This window comes from Pygocentrus nattereri, chromosome 9 (assembly GCF_015220715.1).
Source record: "Pygocentrus nattereri isolate fPygNat1 chromosome 9, fPygNat1.pri, whole genome shotgun sequence".
NCBI classification, from domain to species: Eukaryota; Metazoa; Chordata; class Actinopteri; order Characiformes; family Serrasalmidae; genus Pygocentrus; species Pygocentrus nattereri.
This window is the reverse complement of record NC_051219.1, coordinates 36,882,960-36,903,780: the sequence shown is the minus strand read 5'-3', so window position 1 is coordinate 36,903,780 and position 20,821 is coordinate 36,882,960. Positions and strand designations below refer to the sequence as shown.

The window sequence follows — 20,821 nt, the reverse complement described above, 5'->3', positions numbered from 1 at the left end:
AGTACAATGAAAGGGTTGATTATATAAAATTATATAATAAGATGGGGCAGTATGTTTTTGTTTATTGCGTTGGTGTTATAAAAGTTGCAAGTGTTGTAGCACACATGAACATTTTTGAAAAAAAAGACAAAAAAAATACATTAAATGCTTCCAAAAAAAAAAAAAAAAAGTACATACTGACCAGCCACTTCATTAGGTTAGGTACATTAGGAGGGGATCAGACACAGCAGTACTGCTGGAGTTTTCAAAAACCGTGTTTTTGAAAATCTACCTTGTTGGTTCATCGTGTAAAGTCTGAGTTGAGAGATGTTGGTCATCCGCTAGGCCTTCAACAGTGGTCACAGGGCACAACTGGCTGGATATTTTTGGTTCATGGACTATTCTTAGTCCAGCAGTGACACTGAGGTGTTTACTCCAGCAGAACTACTGTGCGGTGATTAAATAATCACCACCCAAATAATATCAGCTCTGTCCTGACCTTTAAAATCATTGAAGAACAGTATAAATGGGAGCTAAAGCATACAGAGAAACAGAGGGGCTATAGTCTGTAATTGTAGAACTGTTGAGTGCAGCTATATAATCATATAATCTTTTTCTTGCCCCTACATAAATCTGTAAGTTGCTTATATATTGTGTATTGTAGATAAATAATATGTACACCGTCTGTATAATACATTTCTATATATTGTCTGCATATTGCTTTTATATAGTGTATATAAGGTGATACTAACTGAATTATCTGACAGACGAATACTATGACACTCTAGACCAGCTTGCACAACAATTCTCTGCAGATGGCTTAAATAGGTTCACACCAGGCATGTTTATATGTGTCCAAGATGCCTTTTTTGTTGTTTTCAGTGGAGGCATTTTCTGTGTTGTTTTGCTGAGTGCCTCACCTTTTATGCACCCTATGCGGCTGTGTTTTGTGCTTCAGGCAGTCAGAGTTCAATTTAGAACAGTCAAGTACTTTATGTCATGAAGGTTTTTCTGTGCTGACCAGTCTAAATAAAGGCAAGGTAGTCTTTCACAGATACACAAATACCAGCTTTTTTTAGTTTTGGCTAAAGTTTATAAGTCTATAATTAGCAAGCAAGCTAATTTTAGCTGGCGAATTAGCTATTGCTAGTTGTTGCTTAGCAACAAGAAAAAAAATCAAGGCCCAACACAGCCTTGGAAAAAATCTTCACTTTTCAGTCTTTAGAAAAATCGCGTGAACCACTACGTAGGCAGGTGGGAAATGCAGCTTGATACTGCACATGCCACGTAGCAAGGACAGCTCACAAATAAACTATGAATAACTGATACAACTTTCATCAGGTCTTGGACTGTGAGCTTTTATGTATTCGCAAAAGGTCAATTTCTCCCAACATGTGCGACAATGTTGTCGCATTGCACCACCCTGCAAGGAAACAACATCAGCAGTATTTCAAGAATTGGATGAACTGCTAAGGTGCCAGCAATGCTGCTAGCACTACTATGACGATAATCAAGGTCAATGCCAAGTTCAGATTCCAAATGTCATCATGTGCGATTGCTAGAAGGGGTCTAATTTCCAATTGTCGTTGACTTTAAATGACTACACAACTGGCAGCAAAAAAATAACTAGCACATAACATTGCATAAGGTGAGTCTGAGATGACTAATACATTAACTATATCTTACTTGAGTACAGAGACATGTGAAATCACCATTACAAAGTGACTGCTGATTACAAACGGTCATGTTACAAATATATAATTATCATTCAAACACATTATGTCCAAAGTTTAACATTAAACAAATAAATGAAAATGGACTACTTACAGCCTGGCCTTCAACTGCTGCTCTCTGCCGGCCTAAAACATCCTGTAACTGGGTGAAATGCTGAATGAAAGCCACCACTTCAGTCTGGAAGCGCTGCGTGTGCACATACTGCACTGACGCCATTTGCAGAGACACTTTCATATCACACTCCCGTTCTAGGGCAGGGTCAGGCTGTCCATACCTACAAATAAGTAAGGGATGGGCAGTTTCTATCCTGAAACACTGCCGCAAGGTACAGAATATATTTTGATGGAGTCAGAAAAAGTTAATTACTTGTATATATTGAAGACAAGTGCCTCTCCACCCCGTGTTGTGAAGCGCTCCCTGTACAGGTCACCATGAGGGGTCAGGTCACTCAGTGACAGACTGCCCAGGCTTCCTTGCAAGGCAAGATCTCCATCTAAAATAAATGTACATAGGGTTTATATACATCTGTGGGGGGGAAAAAACTACCAAGTTACAGCTCCTGCACTGAAAAAAGATACTTTAACTAACTCACCAATCATTTCTAAGTGTGTCAACAATTTTGAGACACTAGCTTTAGCCAGCTCATTAGTCTTCTTGTTCAAAACTAGAGACAGAGAATGGACCTGTTTAAGGAGAACAAAGAAGGAAACAATTAATTAAATTTAACATTATGTGTAAAAAAAATATCTACATTGGTATGTCTGTGCACAAATCTATTCCTACAAAATCAATGCCGATTTTTCTACCTTCAGGTCGACTTTGGTGTTGACCTTCTCCTCCAGTTCCTCCTCATTTATTTCAGGGCACAAGTCTAGTGCTAAATCACCAGATGCTGTGTTGTACAGTGGGTGTCCAGGTACAGGCTGAGGGCAACAACTAGGCACTTTCAAAGCATGGTTATTGGCAGTAGAACCAATGCCAAAGAAGTCCAGAATGACAACCCAGGTTTGCAATGTGATGAGAACATCCAGGCAGTTGAAGTCTACATCTACACTACGACCAATACTGCCATAGCGGGTCTTAAACTCAGGGTGTCGTCTGTCCACCAAAAGCACATTTATGTGAACCAAAGAGTCATCAAAGTCTGGCAGAGGATGAGGGGATGGTGTATTCCGAGAAGGTGATGGGGGAGGGGTGCTGGGGCATTCTGGGTCTTTCTTAGTTTTCTGGCTTGATGCTGAAGGAGTACTGGGGTGTCTCTGATAAAACTGGAAGACATTCTGGGCCTCCTCTATTTGAGCGGGCAGTGAGCGTGGCATCTCTGGGTACAAGGCATTGGACGCCGATGGGCATGACTGGGAGAGATATTCTTTAGGGCTGAAGGTAGATGGTTTGGGGGCACCCCTGGAAACCATGAGGTGCTTATGCTTGGACTCAGGATTTTGCTCCAGAAGGTCTTCCATTAACAAGGAGCGAAGGGCCAGCTGAACTGACAGGGAGTGAGGATGGTCCTTAGTGAAGTCTCCTTCAAGGTCCTGGAAGCGCAGACTGACCAGGCCCTGAGATCCTTGGCTAAGGTCTGCACTCAGCTGCACCTGGAGCTCAGATACTTTGAAAATGGCTCTGACCTGGGTGAAAGAGGGAGGCTGCAGAGGAGAGCTGGTGTTCTGGAGGGGCAGAGGGGCTGAGAGGGAGGATGATATTGAAGAATAAGACAAACCAATAAGAGGTGGGTCACGGGCAAACAACCCACCCTGTGGATCAGGGAAGCGATGTGGTTTGGTGGAGGACGGTGTTGGGGGTGGGGGGGTTGGCGGTTGACTGGGAGTTGCTCTCTGGTCCTCAATGACTGATAGGTTATCCAGAGTCTGAAGAACCTGTTCATACACAGGTTTGCAAAGAAAAACCTAGAGAAAAAAGCGAAAGGTAAACATAAAATTTAATAATAGAATAGTTGAACTGGCATGACTTTTCAAATTTTGACTCCTTTACCTGAACAGCATTTACAAACTTGCCCTCGACTCTCAGTAATCCTGTACCGTGGTATGGTTCATCACATGACAGGAAGGTGAACTGTGTCTCTTCATCTATGGGAACTTTCTCTAGAGTACACTGGATGGTGGTGTCTTTTAGAATGTGAAAGGCTGAAGAAGAGAGATCATTAAAAGAGTATATAAGTATGACACAGGAAAGCTGTTTAAGCAAGTCTTAATTAAATGTGAGAACATAATGTCATTTCTGTGCTTAACTGAAAATGTGTAATGTTTCATCTACCATCTCTAACACTGACTGGCAGGCCCAATGAAAACAACTTGAATGTCTGTAACCTGAAGCTACAACCCCAATTCCGATGAAGTTGGGACGTTGTGTTAAACATAAATAAAAACAGAATATGATGATTTGCAAATCCATTTCAACCTATATTCAACTGAATACACTACAAAGACAAGATATTTAATGTTCAAACGGTTAAACTTTATTGTTTTTTGCAAATATTCACTCATTTTGAATTTGATGCCTATAACACGTTCCAAAGAAGTTGGGACAGGGACAACAAAAGACTGGGAAAGCTGAGGAATGCCCAGAAAACACCTGTTTGGAACATTCCACAGGTGAACAGGTTAATTGGAAACAAGTGAGTGTCATGACTGTGTATAAAAGGGAGCATCCCTGAAAGGCTCAGTCGTTCACAAGCAAGGATGGGGCTAGGTTCACCACTTTGTGAACAACTGTGTGAGCAAATAGTCCAACAGTTTAAGAACAACGTTTCTCAATGTGCAATTGCAGGGAATTTAGGGATTTCATCATCTACAGTCCATAATATCATCAAAAGATTCAGAGAATCTGGAGAAATCTCTGCAAGTAAGCAGCAAGGCAGAAAACCAACATTGAATGCCTGTGACCTTCGATCCCTCAGGCGGCACTGCATTAAAAACCCACATCATTCTGTAACGGATATTACCACATGGGCTCAGGAACACTTCAGAAAACCATTGTCAGTGAACACAGTTCGTCGCTCCATCTACAAGTGCAAGTTAAAACTCTGCCATGCAAAGCAAAAGCCAAATATCAACACCACCCAGAAACATCACCGGCTTCTCTGGGCCCGAGCTCATCTGAGATGGACTGACGCAAAGTGGAAAAGTGTCCTGTGGTCTGACGAGTCCACATTTCAAACTGTTTTTGGAAATCATGGACATCGTGTCCTCTGGGCCAAAGAGGAAAAGGACTATCTGGATTGTTATCAGTGCAAAGTTCAAAAGCCAGCATCTCTGATGGTGTGGGGGTGTGTTAGTGCCCTTGGCATGGGTAACTGACACATCTGTGAAGGCACCATTAATGCCGAAAGGTACAAACAGGTTTTGGAGCAACATATGCTGCCATCCAAGCAACGTCTTTTTCAGGGACGTCCTGCTTATTTCAGCAAAGTTGCTAAGAATGCTAAGCCACATTCTGCTTGCGTTACAACAGCGTGGCGTCGTAGTAAAAGAGTGCGGGTACTAGACTGGCCTGCCTGCAGTGCAGACCTGTCTCCCACTGAAAATGTGTGGTGCATTATGAAGCACAAAATACGACAACAGAGACCCCGGACTGTTGAATACTGAAGTTGTACATCAAGCAAGAATGGGAAAGAATTCCACGTACAAAGCTTCAACAATTAGTGTCCTCAGTTCCCAAACGCTTACGGACTGTTGTTAAAAGGAAAGGTGATGTAACACAGTGGTAAACATGCCCCTGTCCTAACTTCTTTGGAACATGTTGCAGGCATCAAATTCAAAATGAGTGAATATTTGCAAAAAACAATAAAGTTTATCCATTTGAACATTAAATATCTTGTCTTTGTAGTGTATTCAGTTGAATATAGGTTGAAAAGGATTTACAAATCATTGTATTCTGTTTTTATTCATATTTTACACAACATCCCAACTTCATTGGAATTGGGTGTTTGTATTATTCTAAAGCCTCTACAGTAAGCTTTGTATTTTTTTTACTTCCTTTATAGTTTGACAAATTTGAGACAATCAGCACGGTCACATTACAGTAGAATACAATCACGTATCTTGGTTAGCATGGATTTCCTATCTAAGGTTTTAAAAAAATAAATAAATAAAATAATCAGACTTGAGAATGTTGCCAGTGCTACCACTTTCACAAAAAACATTCTCACCTTTTCCACGACTTAAATACTCAAAGAAGTCATGGCGAGTGAACTGTGGCTCTTCAAAGTTAATGCTGTTGTGAGAGGGTGAATGGCTAGAGCTGGGGCTGCTGTCAAGGCGATGTCCTTTCTTTAGGACAAGATGACTTGTATTGACAGAATACAGTCTTATATCCTTGACTTCAACCTGTAATTTCTCTCCCTCTGTCCTGTCCTGTCCTGCTACAAAGTTCTGAATGGTAATGCTTCCTAGGTGACCAACAAGAAGCTCTGGGTGGCCAGGTTTCCGAGGAATAGATACAACAGGCGACTCTATACTGACATTTAGAGTAAGTTTGACCAGAAAGGAGTCCAATCCTGGCTTTTCCTTAGAATCCGTAAGATCCATTTCATCTTCAAAGGGGTCCAGTGTCCAGTTGCTTTGACTCTGTGACCTGGATCGCCTGGATGGAGTCTCAAAGAGAGAAACCATTCCACTGTATTCTGCTGTTTTGGTAGCCAGAACTGAGGAAACTTTTGTAGCAGCAGACTTCAGCATAGAGCGAAAGTTGTCTTCTACCTCATTGGCAGAAAGACTGAGCTCTTTCAAGAACTTGGCCGAGTGGTTGTAGTGCAATGATGCCATATGAAGCTCCAGAGAACACTCTCCTTGAGACTTTTCCAAAAGGTGGAAATTTAAAGCCTCAGAGGCAGTTAACCCTGAAGTAGGAATTGTTAATCCAGAAACTTCTGCAGAGGGGTCATCTTCTAAATTGCCTATACTGACTACAAATTGACCCCTTCCGCCTTCTTGGGTCAAATCCACAAGCTGAATGCATCCTAGGGAGCCATTGATATCCAGACGACTACCCATTGATACGTTGACCTTTGTCCCATTTATACTGGCTGTGGCGATTTTCATGCCCCTCTTTTCCCCACCTAAAACTGTTCCAGTTGAAACTGTTCGCAAGAGCAATAAATTTAACCTGTGGATCTCTACAGTCAGTTCTTTATTCTGATCATAAGTAGACTGATAGGTCTCCTCTTGGTCCTGTCCACTGGGCAGCATAAGTGGCTGTGGTGTTGAGGGAGTCCATGTGCTTTCTTCCTTAGGAAAGGACTGCTGGAGAAATTTAAGCAGCTCTACAATAGTTTCAGGGTTGAGAATAATATCCAAATTGTTGACCTGCATGGAGGTGACCTGAAGGGAACTATCCAACTTCATGGATGGGCAGTCTGAGCTGACAAATTGATATTCCAGTTTAATGAGAGCCTCCTGATCTCTAAGAAATGAGCTGAGAGGTGATATTTTGTCAAAAGGCAGACCCAGTTCTGAAGGCTCTGGAGACTTCCCATCTTGTGAGACTGGTGATGTGGGTTGGCTTTCTCTTAGACTGCCAGTGGGTACATCAAAGCTGAGGTGCTTATGAGACGCCACAAGGAGGTCAAAATCAGCGCCATATGTCTGTAAAGTATCCACCAAGAGAAGACCATGGACTGTTAGTGAGACCTCAGCATCATAAGGTCGCTTTACAAAATGAGCATTTGTACCAAACACCTTTAGGACAGATATATACCGCCCTCCACTTTCAACACCAAGCTGCATGTAGTTAATGTTGAATTCTGCAAGGAGAAGTCTGGATTCAACCAGCACCTCCCGTGTGTGCTGCTCAAGGGTCATCACACTCTTTGTGAGATTTTTGTCAGACCCATGGAGCTTCCACTGGCTGTCCTCCCTTTGAAAAATCTTTTCATGACGGAGTGTTAAAGGATCAGGAGATTTCATGGTCTCTCCCTTGTCACCCATGCTCTCGTCTGCACCGTGACTACTTAGCCTAGCCAGGCAGCTTCTCAGTGCAGTCATCTTCTCTAGGTTGATGTGCACTTTTAGGTCTGGTAAGGTCCCTGAGAGAACTGCCCCAGGGAGCTGTGGGTCTGAGGTGTAACGCAGCCTCTGCTCCAGCTGCAAGAGCACATTGAATTTCTCCACTACATGGGTGGGCCCTACGTCACTCCCCTGCAGATGTTTCCAGTTGTCTTTGTAGCGACCAACCATGATCTGCAGGTCATTAAAAGATAAAGAGTACTTCTCATACAAGATTCTGCTGAAGGACTGGGCTCCCTCTGCTGATTTAAGGCTACAGAGGTCAGGGGTCTTCTCCTGCCCTTTAAACTCTGTCTCTTGTTCAGGAGGAGGAGATCCAGGGGGTGTCGCTAGAGGAGTCTGGTATTCCTCATCACTCAATTCATCTCCTTCTGATTGCGAGGCCTTGGATTTTGTTTTAGGGTCCTCTGTCAGCACAAAAAGAAGAAAAAAATAAAATAAATAAATAAATAAATAAACAAATAAAAAAAGGACATTCGTAGTTATTATACATTTTAAGACATCATCTAAGTTGTCTGTACAGACAGCCAAACAAACAAAATGCAGTTCACTCATTTTAGATTCATTACCTTGGGAGTTGGTAAGAAGAATACGACCAAGATCAACTACCACTAGCATGGGGTCCTCAGACTGAAAATCATCTGGGAAAATAACTTGGGGGGTGCAAATATCCAATTTCATTGTCCAACGCTTACTATTCTCCTGTAGTGAAAAGAAAAACAAAGGTTGTACTAAAAAATACACAAATAATTGCTAGAAATACCAGCCATGGAACAACATAGTTTCTTACAATGAACTCTCCAACTAGCAGCTGGTCTATAGTCTGTCGGATTTCAGCTTTTGTCTGCATTTTGAGCTTGTTGTATTGCCTCCTTGCTGCCTCAGCCACTCGCAACTCTAACTCTGACTGATATCCGAACCCTGGGGAAAAACAGTGACATAAAAACATTTTCTAATTAGCATTTTCTAACTAATTAGCAAAAATAGTGAAAGTTCAAACAACTGATAGTTAATAACTGCTGACCTGAGGTATGAACTCGTCCCTTGTAGAAAAAGTCAGCCACTTTCTTGATAGCCTGAGGGTTGTAGATGATATTGAGAGGGCTGGTATTAACCTCCAGTCTCCTCTCAAATTTGCTTCTTATTGGGTTACGCTCATAGATCATTTCAAAGACAGGGGATGCAGAAGACTCCATATAAGTAGCTGAAAAATATATGAAAAATAAACACTGATACTTGTAAGCTTTTACTTTAGCCACATAAATCAGCAAATCTCACTAAACATTAGTGCAAAACAGCAACAGGTATGAGAGAAATTCAGTAGGTTAGTTAACATAAGATTCAAAGATCCCAGTTGGTGCCAGAATATTTAAAATGCACAAGGTAATACTGTTATTAGAAGAACACGAATTATTCATCTCTCAAAAATAATTGTATAGGTTGTTTTTAACTCACCTGTGTTGCCTTTGTATGTACTATTGCTCTGTCCAAAGGGTTGAGTGTTAGAAACAGCAACCTTTTCCTAAAAAGAAGAGGGGTTATAAGGAAATTAAACCTTGACCCACTAGAATGGCAGGTCAATAAATAAAACAAAAACAATAATAAACAATTACACACACACAGACACACACACACACACACACACACACACACACACACACACACACACATATATATATATATATAAACAGTGTAAAACTGTGGCAGTAAATAGTAAATGTTCACACAGAGATAGAGAAACATACTGGTTTTGGAGAGACAAGCACAGGGAAAATGGAGCCCTGGGTGGTGAGGTCTCTGAGAAATAACCCTCCAAGCCTTACAGAGAGCAGAGAAGACTCAGATCGGGGCAGAGACTCAACACCAATCTTCACCCCTGCAGATAAAACACAAAGAATTTAGTATTCAAATATACATTACATATGATATGGTTCAGTTTTCTTGTTGGGGAGAAAAAGATGGCACACTGTATAGAATTTTTGGTACCTGAAAACTCCAACTGAATCACCCCACTCTCACTGGACAAAGGATTGAATTTGTCTTGCTGGAAAAGAGTGACAGCTGCCTTCTCAAGAAAGAAATCCAGCCGTGCAAAGAGGTGATCCCTCCTAGTAAAAGTGTTGAGAGTCTGAGAGTCCTCCAAAGGGTCAAATAGGTCATCTGTTTCAGCTGTGAATTGTAAGAATAGTTTACATTAAATAAATTCTGTGTATCCATTTTCCTTTGAAGACTGGACATATTAATGAAAAACAACTAAGTACCATTTGAGTACTTTAAAAGAAAAATACTGAGAAAACTGCATTTTTAAATTATATGTATTATATAAATTATGTTAAATATGTATTTTTTACTGTAAAGTTTTATTGTGAAGTATGACATAAGCTCCAACGTTAAAAAAAAAAAAAAAAAAAAAGCATCACAAGATACCCAGAATATCCCATTGAGTAGTTTCTGGCATAAGGTCATCTGTCACTGGCTGCCCGTCTGGACCCCTCTCAGCACTTCCATACCAACCACCCCATCCAGGGAACCAGGACTGCAGGTACTGGATCATACCCGAACTGCCACTTTTGGGAATGGAACTGGATGGAGAGGTGGCTGTTGGCTCTGACATGGGCTCTCTTACACTCTGTAAATGAAATTGAATGCAAAGTACGAGTTACCAGTTACTGCAAAGCATTTTCAAGAACAACTGTCTCTTAATTGAATTCTACTTTTTATAGAGTTAATTCTATTAATTTCTAAACTTCCAGGATATTCAAATCATTAAGATGTAAATAAAGACATTCATAATGGTCTGGCTGAAAAAAGGTGCAATTCCCTTTTCATATTCAAACTACTGCAATAAAGCTTTTGCCATACAGCATGCATCTACAGTTCCAGTTCTGAAGGCTCATATTCAGTTTAGTGGTTCCATGGATGAACATATCTACAAAATCTGGCAATTACAGAAGAGCTAAACCACATGTGTTTGACCAGGGATGTTATTAAACTGCGATTCTGGCCTTTCAGGATCAGAACTCAAAAACACCACCCAACGGCTTGCCTTGCACTGTTGTTAAATATCAAAAAAGCTGTTTTGGCTGACATGGGCTTTGCTTCTAGGTGCTCAGTAAACTTCAAGATAAATCATCTAAGCTTGCCTCTGCAATTTCCTCCTGTTTGCGAAAGGCATCATGAACGATTTTCCTGAGACTCTGCAACTCCTCCAGGGTCTGTTCATCTTCAATCCTCTCAAACTCACTCTGTTTAAAAGAGAAACACAGACTGCAGATCAGAGTTCTGCAACTAAAATACACACATTTTAAATACATACACATGTGCCATACGCACACACACACACACACACACACACACACACACACACACACACACACACACACACACATATATATATATATATATATATATATATATATATATATATATATATATATATATGTGTGTGTGAGAGAGAGAGAGAGAGAGAGAGAGGGGAGAGAGAGAGGAGAGAGAGAGGAGAGAGAGGAGAGAGAGGAGAGAGAGAATACTGCACACAGGCTGGTGGGGAGTTGGTGATTTATGGCTTTGTCCAGATCAAACTTTCCAGCCTCTAAGTCTATAAGTCTACTGAGCGTGTTTTACCTCCTCCTGTGGACTCAGAGTAACTCCCTTAAGCCTCTGGCTATAAAGGTTAGTGTAGAGCTGTGCATCCCGCGCTCGCTGAAGGGCAAAGTCCCAGTTCCCCCGCCTTCGCTTCTCCCTGATCTCTTCCAAGTTAACATTGATGGCAAACATCCACCATTGGCGGCAACTACAAAAAACATACAGCCATTCAGAATCATGGCAATAATTTGTGTTTTATTCACCAAGAGGGAAAAAGCACTTGCATTTCCAAATATATCATAGTATCTCTTACTTTCCTGAGACAGGGACTTTGGGTCTCCACTTGCGAAAAAGCAGCTCTCTCTCCCTCCTATCAAGCTCTTTGAGAAAGGCCATTATTTGCTGATACTGGACCTGTTATTTTGATTAAATCAAACATAAATGTTCAAACTTTACCCAGAACATTAAATCAAACCTAAAATAAGAAATAAAAAAGGCATAAAAAGTCATAAAATCAAAAGCTGAAATTGCATATCACAGTGGTACCTCTTTGGGTTGAGCCTGAATTAAGCAGTACCTGAGAGAGATGCAGTGACAGAGGCTCCAGCTGCACCTGACCCTCAATGCGTGGGGTGTTGCGAGATCGCAGTGGCTCTTTTGAGGCATTCCTCCTCAGCAGCACAGAAGCACAAACTGGCTCAAATATGTACTGATGCTCTCGGCTCTGCATGCATGCAGTCATTGTCTCCTATTTATAAGAAGTGCAACAAAGGTGTGGATGTCAGGAGAGTAAAATCATCTTCTACATCAGTGAGAATTCTGAGACTACTTTGTAAAATAATACGATAGAGAATTATCTAAGGAAGGCACCTGTATTTCTGTAGGAGGAAGATCTCCAAGCATGGTGCATTGCGTGTCCCAGTACACACTGAACTCCTCTATCTCCAGCTGCTTCTGCCGCATTAGCTTTGGAGCCTGTGAGCAGAGAAATCCATTATATAAAAGACAGAGCTGTGATATTATTAACGGCATACTCAAAAACTTCTACTGTTCATCTTACCGGCTCTTTAGAGGGATTATGTGCTGATACATTTTTAATACAAACTCCAAAGGCAAATGGTTTATCTGGGTTAGAGAGGTTATCCTCGAATCTTAAGTGTAAACCTTGAATCTTCAACTGCATTAATAAAAAAGAAAAAAAAAAACATTACATTGAAATTACAAAAGGCTGAAATGAGCAGATTATTCAAATAAATCTACAAATATCACAGGGCAAAAGAGGTTACCTCGATATTCTCAACTATTCTCGTGACCACAGAGGCAGTGACAGAGTACCAGTATGACTCTCCTTTCTGCTCGCATTCACTCTAGATCACAAAAACATATTTATGTTTCTTTTTTCCTTTGAAGAAGGGAGAAGGAGAACGAGTTGTTTTACACACAAAAGTTATGGTTCACTACCTTCCATTTGTCCTCTAAGGCTTTAAGCAGCCGTTTCTTCTGCTCCTGCTCAGCTTCCCTTTCCCACGCATCATCATATTCCTGGGGATGGGCAGGGCCAATAATCAGATTCAGCTGAGACATGGAAATGAGCCATGGGTCACTATGAGGCCGGTAGAAGGGGATCTGAAGCACGATCTTCCCAATGAAGCCTGCACAAATTTAGAAATTTAAAACAATCATCAAAATTATGTGGAATTCTTAAGAGGAATTATGAGGAAGTCCCTGTTATATACTAGGGCTGGCCAAATAGAATTTTACAGGCTTTGAATACTTATTGGAATTTCTAAATGAGTATTCATAAACTTCTTCTCAAAATAAAAACATTTTTAAAAATGTAAGTTTCCTCATTAACTATAATTTATGTGTTCATTACTGCAGATCAAATATTATCCAGTAGATGGCAACAAAATTTTAACATTCAGGTTAAAGTCCAGCTTTTCTTGTACTGTACGTTGCTGTGATAAAATACACAATTGTGGCCCTCCTGCTCAAATACAGCTTTTACAAGTCACTTCTCTAGCCTTTATGAGGCACTATGAGTGTATGAGTGTAAATAATTAGTACAGTCATTTATCACCATCATGACTTTAGTTTTGTTTTATTTCTCTTGTTTGATTGTTTCATTAGACTAGTTCACTATTTCATCACTGAAAGCAGAAGCATGACATATAGGCCAAGAGCATAATGGAAAGATCAAGACTCAGTCATATGTAAATCAGCTGTGGTGTCAGTATGGCACCTTAGATAAGGATCTCTATACTTGCATATTTGATTTGATTCATTCAACATGTGTCTTCATGGCATGCTAAACCCTTTTTGCATAATTTAAAGTGTGCCTGCACATGATTTCTGAGGCATCTTTGCTCTTTTACCATCAATGGCTACATAGAAAGCTGTGCAGTTTGTTGTGATGAGACTTGGATGTCTAGCTTGAATTTATGATGCATACAACTGAACCAACTTTTGTCCATATGTTAACAAATGAGTACTCAAGCATTCAAATTATCTGGGCCAGTCCTATTCACACACTCAGTGTTCTTCAGAAACACGTTAACAGGTTTGTGTTTTTTTGTTCTTTAATTTACTTTAACTAAGCAAGAAAGTGTAAAAAGAAATCAGAACACCATTAAAGACACATGCTTTCATGTCACCAAACCAGAAATTCCTGATCATCTCTCATAGGCACAAGCTTGCTTAATAACAGGAACGTCACAGACCACATCAGCAGATATTAATGTATCTTTGGACTCCAGCAAAAATGATTGATTTAAAAATAAAACAACAAAAAAAAACTCAGACATAAATCAGCTGCATACTTCTAAAATATATACAGGGTGTGTTAAGGTAGACTTTACCTGCTTTGACCTCAAAGGGCAGATCAAACTCTCTGAGTGCATCTTTCCTTAAAGGAAGATTCTCAAGTTCTACTGCTCCTGGAACATAAATGAAAACCAAATCATTCAATGTTCAGGAACATTCAAACATACTCAAACAGCGTGATAAAAATAATCAGCAGAAAAGAAACCATACCTTTGAGTAGAGCAACAGAGAGTTGATCAGTGTTAAGATTGCTGACATATTTGCCCAGGTATGTGTTGAGTACCCAAGCAACAAGTCCCTCCAACATTATGAGAGGTCACGGCGGAGTGACTGGGATGAGCCGGGAATAAATGGAAGAGGGTCCTCGACGGCGACAGTTGGGCTGCACACTCAATGCTTACTGCGGTCATATGAAGTCTACAAAACAAAAAAAGTGCTTATGTATTGGAGTGCAGCATTGGTCTGAAAGTCTACATAACATTAATACAGATCATTTTAGATTTTGCCTTATATTATACAAACTATGTTTCATAAACATAACTAATTATTAACTATAACACTCACTAAGGGGTTATTATTGATTTGGACTGAAAATGACTCAGGAGATAAAACAGTAAGCAAAGCAGGACACTGGACACCAGGCAGCAACAAAAAGTTGATTATTGGCTACACGTCTAGTAAGAAATTGCATCTGAAAAAGCAAATGTTTAGTCTCTACATCTAGGGCAGAGATGACAGACAAAAATAGACACATAACTAGACGAAAACTAACCTAACCTAGCTACAAAGCTGACACAAAGCATGCTAACGTCGACTCCCTTCATCTTCTGCTTCTGCTGAGCAGGTAGGCGGACAGTTCGGTCAGTATTCAATATCGAGCAGAAAACCTAAACTGTCAAAATTATGTTTGGGGTCAACTTTTATCCTGAGAAACGCCTGAACCTGTGAGCTGCTCCAGTTTGATGGCCGGCTTACCATTGTATCAGGCCGGGAGTGAACTGTGGCCTTTCAAATCGAGCAGTTTGGAAGCGTTTTAATCCACACAAATGTAACGTGGTGTCAAGTCATTTAGAAACGCATACAGAGCCCAGCGGTAATCACCCAGCGCCCCGAAACAGAAAGTCCGTCCTGGATAAAAACAGAAACGCCTTTGCGCTCGTTAGCCTGGCACTCGCCGCCTCCTCATATTAGACCATGAAGCTGACAGCTCGCACAGAAAAAAAGGCTGACTGACAAACAAATGGCAGGCAAAATAACCTCACAGCGGCAGTGACAGAAAGCCGCGAGGGCAAAGGTTGCAGTCTGCTGCTACACTTAGCCTGCTAGGTTAACTGGTTTAGCATAGCTCGGCGACCAACCAGCAACTTTTTAAACATGACGTAAAACTGGTTTAAGCGACTCAGCTGGCTTCTTCTCTCAAAGCCGTATCGCACTGCCCACTTGGGCTTGAGAAACGCAGTTTAACCGACCTGTCTGACAACATTATTTAGCGTCTCGGCTACTCGTTATGTTCGTCGCTGAGCTACATGTCAGACTGACACAAGCGCCGAGTTTCCTGTATCAAGCCAAAGGCTCGAATCTTTCATTTGAACCGATTCTCTGATGAATTGAATCAAACTTGTTTTGTAGCTCCTACGCAAATGATAATGTTCACCGTTGTTGAATGCTCAAACTCTTTTGAATTCGCTCACATTTTCACTATTTAGACTGTAGGTTAGCTGTCTCCTTTTGTCTGTTTTACGTCTTTTCTTTGTGATTCTCGAGTCGGACTGTATTAATGAGTAGTAGCAGCGAAGATCACAGACACGGCGCTCAGTGTTATTATACGGACAAGGCTGAACTTGACTTGTGACTCAGTGAATCGGAGTTCGACTCACTGAAGCGGATATTTCAAAGGAATCGGTTCGATAAACTGAACCGAATTTACAAGTAAAGTTCCAACCGGGCTATTCCGGTCACGTGCCAAAACAAAGCGATTTTGCCGCGCGTGCGCTTTGGGGCAGTGGACATCTAGCGTTGGGAGGTTGAAGAGAGCCGAGACTGTAATAAACAAAGAGGAGCCTGAAACCACTGTCTCGCTTCACTGACGCATTAAAGAGGTTTAAAATAAACTACTGAAGCTCTGTTGAGTGAATAAGGACAACCGTTTTGCACTCTATGGCACGAAATTAACATGAAAAGAAATTAAATGAAAACAAACAAACGAACAAATAAAAAAAGAAATAAGAATGAATGATGAACTATGAGAGCAATAGTATTGAATACACAGTAGATTACATTCATTCATTTACTCTGAAAAGTAAATGTTATCATTTGAAGACACTCAGAGAATTATCTTCAGAGAAAGTAATAAAAAGGCCTATAATAATATTTATTATTATTATTATTATTATTATTATTATTATTATTACTACTATTACTACTACTAGCAACCGACGGGCTCTCAGACTGGCTGAGAAACGATGGAAGAAATCAAGACTCACTGCTGACCTTCTTTCCTATCAAACTCTTCTGTCCAAGTTTTCTAAAGAGGTGACTGTTGCTAAGTCTTCTTTCTACAGAGAGAAGCTTGAGGCATCTGCAGCAGATCCACGTAAACTTTTTAGCATATTTTCTTCCCTCCTTAACCCTCCCCCTCCTCCTTCTCCCATCTCTCTTACTGCTAATGACTTTGCTTCCTTCTTTAAAGAAAAGGTGAATAAGATCTGTAACTCCTTTTCTCTGACTCCAACCACTGTATGCCACCACTCACTCTCTCCTAAAACTCTTACCTGCTTTTCTTCTCTTTCAAATGAGGAAGTACATAAACTACTAACATCTTGTAACCCTACCACCTGTCCTCTGGATCCCATCCCATCTACACTGCTCCGGTCTATCTCTCATGAACTTCTTCCCTTCATTTCCTCCATCATCAACAGCTCCCTGTCATCTGGAATGGTTCCATCTTCTTTCAAGGCAGCTAGGGTGGTCCCCATCCTAAAGAAGCCGAGTCTCGATGGCACCGACATCAACAATTACCGACCGGTATCTCTCCTTTCCTTCCTTTCTAAAATTCTCGAACATGCTGTTTACAACCAACTATCTGTCTTTCTCTCTGAAAACCAGCTACAGGACCCCAAACAATCCGGGTTCAAACCAGCCCACTCTACTGAAACTGCACTCATCGCAGTTTCAGAGAAACTCCATGCAGCAAGGTCAGCTGGACTGTCATCAGTTCTGATTCTTCTTGACCTCTCTGCAGCCTTTGACACTGTCAATCACAAGATTCTTCTGTCTATCCTTTCTGGCCTTGGCATTTCAGGAACAGCATGGAAGTGGTTTGAGTCCTACCTAGAGGGGCGCTCCTACCAGGTAACATGGAGGGGCTCAACATCCACTCCATGCAACCTCTCCACTGGTGTTCCTCAAGGTTCAGTTCTGGGTCCTCTCCTATTTTCTCTCTATACTCGCTCACTCGGACATGTTATTTCTTCTCATGGCTTTTCATATCACTGCTATGCTGATGACACACAACTCATCCTTTCTTTTCCTCCTAATGACACACAGGTCTCGACTCGGATCGCAGCATGTCTGGCAGACGTTGCATCGTGGATGACAACCCACCACCTCAAGCTGAACCCAAGCAAGACGGAGATGCTTTACATCCCGGGATCTTCTGGTATTCGGTGTGATCTCTCAATTCCCTTTGAGAACACCCTGATTACTCCATCTACAGAAGCTCGTAGTCTTGGGGTAGTTGTAGATGACCAGCTCTCTTTCACGGCTCATGTTGCTAACCTGACTCGGTCATGCAGATTTCTCCTTTACAACATCCGGAGAATTCGACCTTTTCTCTCTAGAGAGGCCACACAGGTACTTGTTCAGTCTTTAGTCATCTCTAGACTAGATTACTGTAACTCCCTTCTGGCTGGTCTTCCAATGCGTACCATCAGGCCCCTGCAACTGATCCAGAATGCTGCAGCTCGACTCGTCTTCAACCTTCCTAAATTCAGCCATGTCACTCCACTGCTGCGTTCCCTTCACTGGCTTCCTGTAGCAGCTCGCATCAGATATAAAACCCTGATGTTGGCCTACAAAGCCAAAAATGGTCCAGCTCCTTCCTACGTGAGATCAATGGTGAAAGCTAGATCCGTACCCAGAGACCTTTGTGCTTCAAGTACGGCTCGACTTGACCCACCATCTTGCAGATCACAAGGAAAACATGCCTCCAGACTGTTCTCTGTCCTGGCACCAAGGTGGTGGAATGAACTTCCCCTAAGTGTCCGAACAGCAGAATCACTTGCTGTCTTTAAACGACGTCTGAAGACCCATCTCTTTACACGACACTTATCTAATCACTAACACTGTCTATTAAAGATCTTCACCTCTTTTATTGTTCACTATATTACAAACTTTTTTTTTTCAGCAGGTTTAGTGTTGTGTAGACTCTGAGTTGAGTTGTAGGTATTTTTCTACTTGTTGTATTTGTTTAGGTCTCAATGCATAGATAACTTCAGGTAGCAATTTAGAGCAAAGCTCTTTAAAATTATGTCGACCTTTATTAACATGAGATATTCTGAAGTAATGACAAGCACTTTTGTAAGTCGCTCTGGATAAGAGCGTCTGCGAAATGCCATAAATGTAAATGTAAATGTACTACTACTACTACTACTACTACTAATAATAATAACAACAGCAATTATTATTATATTTATATGCATAGCATTTTTCATTTTAGCTACACATCTCAAGGTAATTACTAACAACAAGAGAAAATGAGACACAACAATCTAGACATAAGCCGACACAAATGTATTTTAATCTGGAACATCTATCAAGCTTGCATTCTTAATTATCTCTAGAATGCTGTTTAGGAGCTGTGTAAAAATGATCTTCCAATAACAGAGCTGTGAGTGATCCTTTGCAGCACAGAGTGACCATACATGTAAATGTGGCCTGTGAATTGATTTTAATTGGCCCTCTGGCCAATATGTTGCAATTGTGATTTTTACTTGATGGCGGCAGCAGAACTGTAAACCTACAACTAATCTGTAATTAACCTGTAGAATAATTTACTGAATGACATTTAGTCACTACTCTATACAAACAGTGCAGCTGGCAATTTGAAGGGTGATGGAATACTTTTTCATCAAGAGTCGTAACAAACATGTGCCTTGTATGAGCAAATGCAGTAGTTTATACACACACACACACACACACATATAAATATACATATGTGTGTATATATATATATATATATATATATATATATATATATATATATTTTTTTTTTTTTTTTTTTTTTTTTTTTTTGACCTAAAATACATCTGGCCAGGATTTGGCTTTGCTTTCATATTCACATTTGCTTTCTACAGTCTGCACTTTGCCTTCCTCCCACCTCCAGTGTCCTTCTGTTTGAAAACCAAGAAAATTGAAAAATGCAGTAAGCCTGAACAAATCCAACAAAACCTTCCTTCTGAATAAATAAAACTTACCTCTGTTCATTGATTTTCTGACCACAATGGTGTGAAATGCTGATTTGAAATGCTCAAATGGCACGAAGTCGTGTTAACCTACCAGTCATACAGAGATACCAGAGAGGTGTAGTTCCAGTGTTGGACGTAGTGGGGCGTTGTTTCACAAAAAGTGCGAATGGGAGGCCATGGCAGTTTTAAAACGTGGTCAGTGGTGTGCCAGTGATGCTCTTTTCTATCTTTCTCTTTGAGTTATCTGCTGTTGTAACTGACAAAACGTTGAAGGCACAGATTAGTGAAAGATTAAGCAGGGACATGTTTGATAGTGTATTAACGCAGGCATCTGAATGCATGGATGCTGACTGTAGAACCGAGCTTGAGTGCATGATGGTGTCTTCTTTCTGTGCTAGATTATGAAATCAGGGCATATTGTGGTGTGTATTTAAACCTCTGTGAGTAATAATAAATCCTCTTTACACCAGCTGCTGTATGTCAGCTTCTTATTTGCACTGTACCATCAGTGTAACATGAGCCTCAAAGACTAAGACAAAGACTCAAGTTTAAGGTTTGCGTGTGCTCTAAATCTACAATTCCTAATACTAAACTGCTCAGATCCCATGACTTCATCAGATGTGATCAAAGGCATGGTGCAGTGTAATCCATACAGATCCCATGATATAATCCCCCTGACCACACCAGACCTTCCACAGAGCACTGATGTCATCTCACCTTCCCCATTGCATTTATGTGGCAACCAGTCGTGTCTTCTTTTATTTGCAATGTATCATGAGAGTAAATTTAACATTTTTCTGAAGAGATCACAAAATAACAATAATCCCAGCAGATGTGGAGCTCCACACCCCTCTGGCTGGTCATGTGCCACCACATAATCCACAGCATGCCTTCAGTGGCGTAAAAGGCCATCTGTTCAGCTCACAGTCCTACAAACCTCCACATCTGGACAGAAGAGGGGGCAGTACTTACTGTGTGTGTGTGTGTGTGTGTGTGTTTTAGGCTCAAGTGTAAGATTAGATATTGTGTATCTATTTCCACTCATTACTCTATTTTCTACCACAGCTAAGGCATGTCAAATGATGTTGACCATATTTGTGTTTGTAGTCATGTGTTTGGAGGGTTTACATCGAGCTTTTGTACTAAATAGCATGCAGGTGGGTTTTACAATACAAATAACTCAGCAATGCACAATGACATCAGAATCTTCGG

The 20,821-nt window shown here is 40.9% G+C and overlaps 1 protein-coding gene across 1 annotated transcript in view; it reads right to left on the bottom strand.

Moving 5' to 3' along the window:
• Positions 1–15,673, bottom strand: part of vps13d (vacuolar protein sorting 13 homolog D) — a 54,495-nt gene extending 38,822 nt beyond the window's left edge. The window contains 24 exon segments of the mRNA XM_017709709.2: positions 1,807–1,987; positions 2,080–2,206; positions 2,306–2,396; positions 2,520–3,620; positions 3,706–3,857; positions 5,882–8,143; positions 8,306–8,438; positions 8,527–8,657; positions 8,761–8,940; positions 9,192–9,258; positions 9,482–9,612; positions 9,723–9,905; positions 10,164–10,365; positions 10,880–10,981; positions 11,361–11,529; positions 11,635–11,735; positions 11,899–12,069; positions 12,192–12,296; positions 12,382–12,498; positions 12,608–12,688; positions 12,783–12,973; positions 14,180–14,257; positions 14,355–14,561; positions 15,120–15,673. Of these exon segments, the coding sequence (XP_017565198.2) occupies positions 1,807–1,987; positions 2,080–2,206; positions 2,306–2,396; positions 2,520–3,620; positions 3,706–3,857; positions 5,882–8,143; positions 8,306–8,438; positions 8,527–8,657; positions 8,761–8,940; positions 9,192–9,258; positions 9,482–9,612; positions 9,723–9,905; positions 10,164–10,365; positions 10,880–10,981; positions 11,361–11,529; positions 11,635–11,735; positions 11,899–12,069; positions 12,192–12,296; positions 12,382–12,498; positions 12,608–12,688; positions 12,783–12,973; positions 14,180–14,257; positions 14,355–14,451 (6,153 nt within the window). The 5' untranslated portion in view covers positions 14,452–14,561; positions 15,120–15,673.
• Between the last annotated feature and the right edge of the window lie 5,148 nt (positions 15,674–20,821).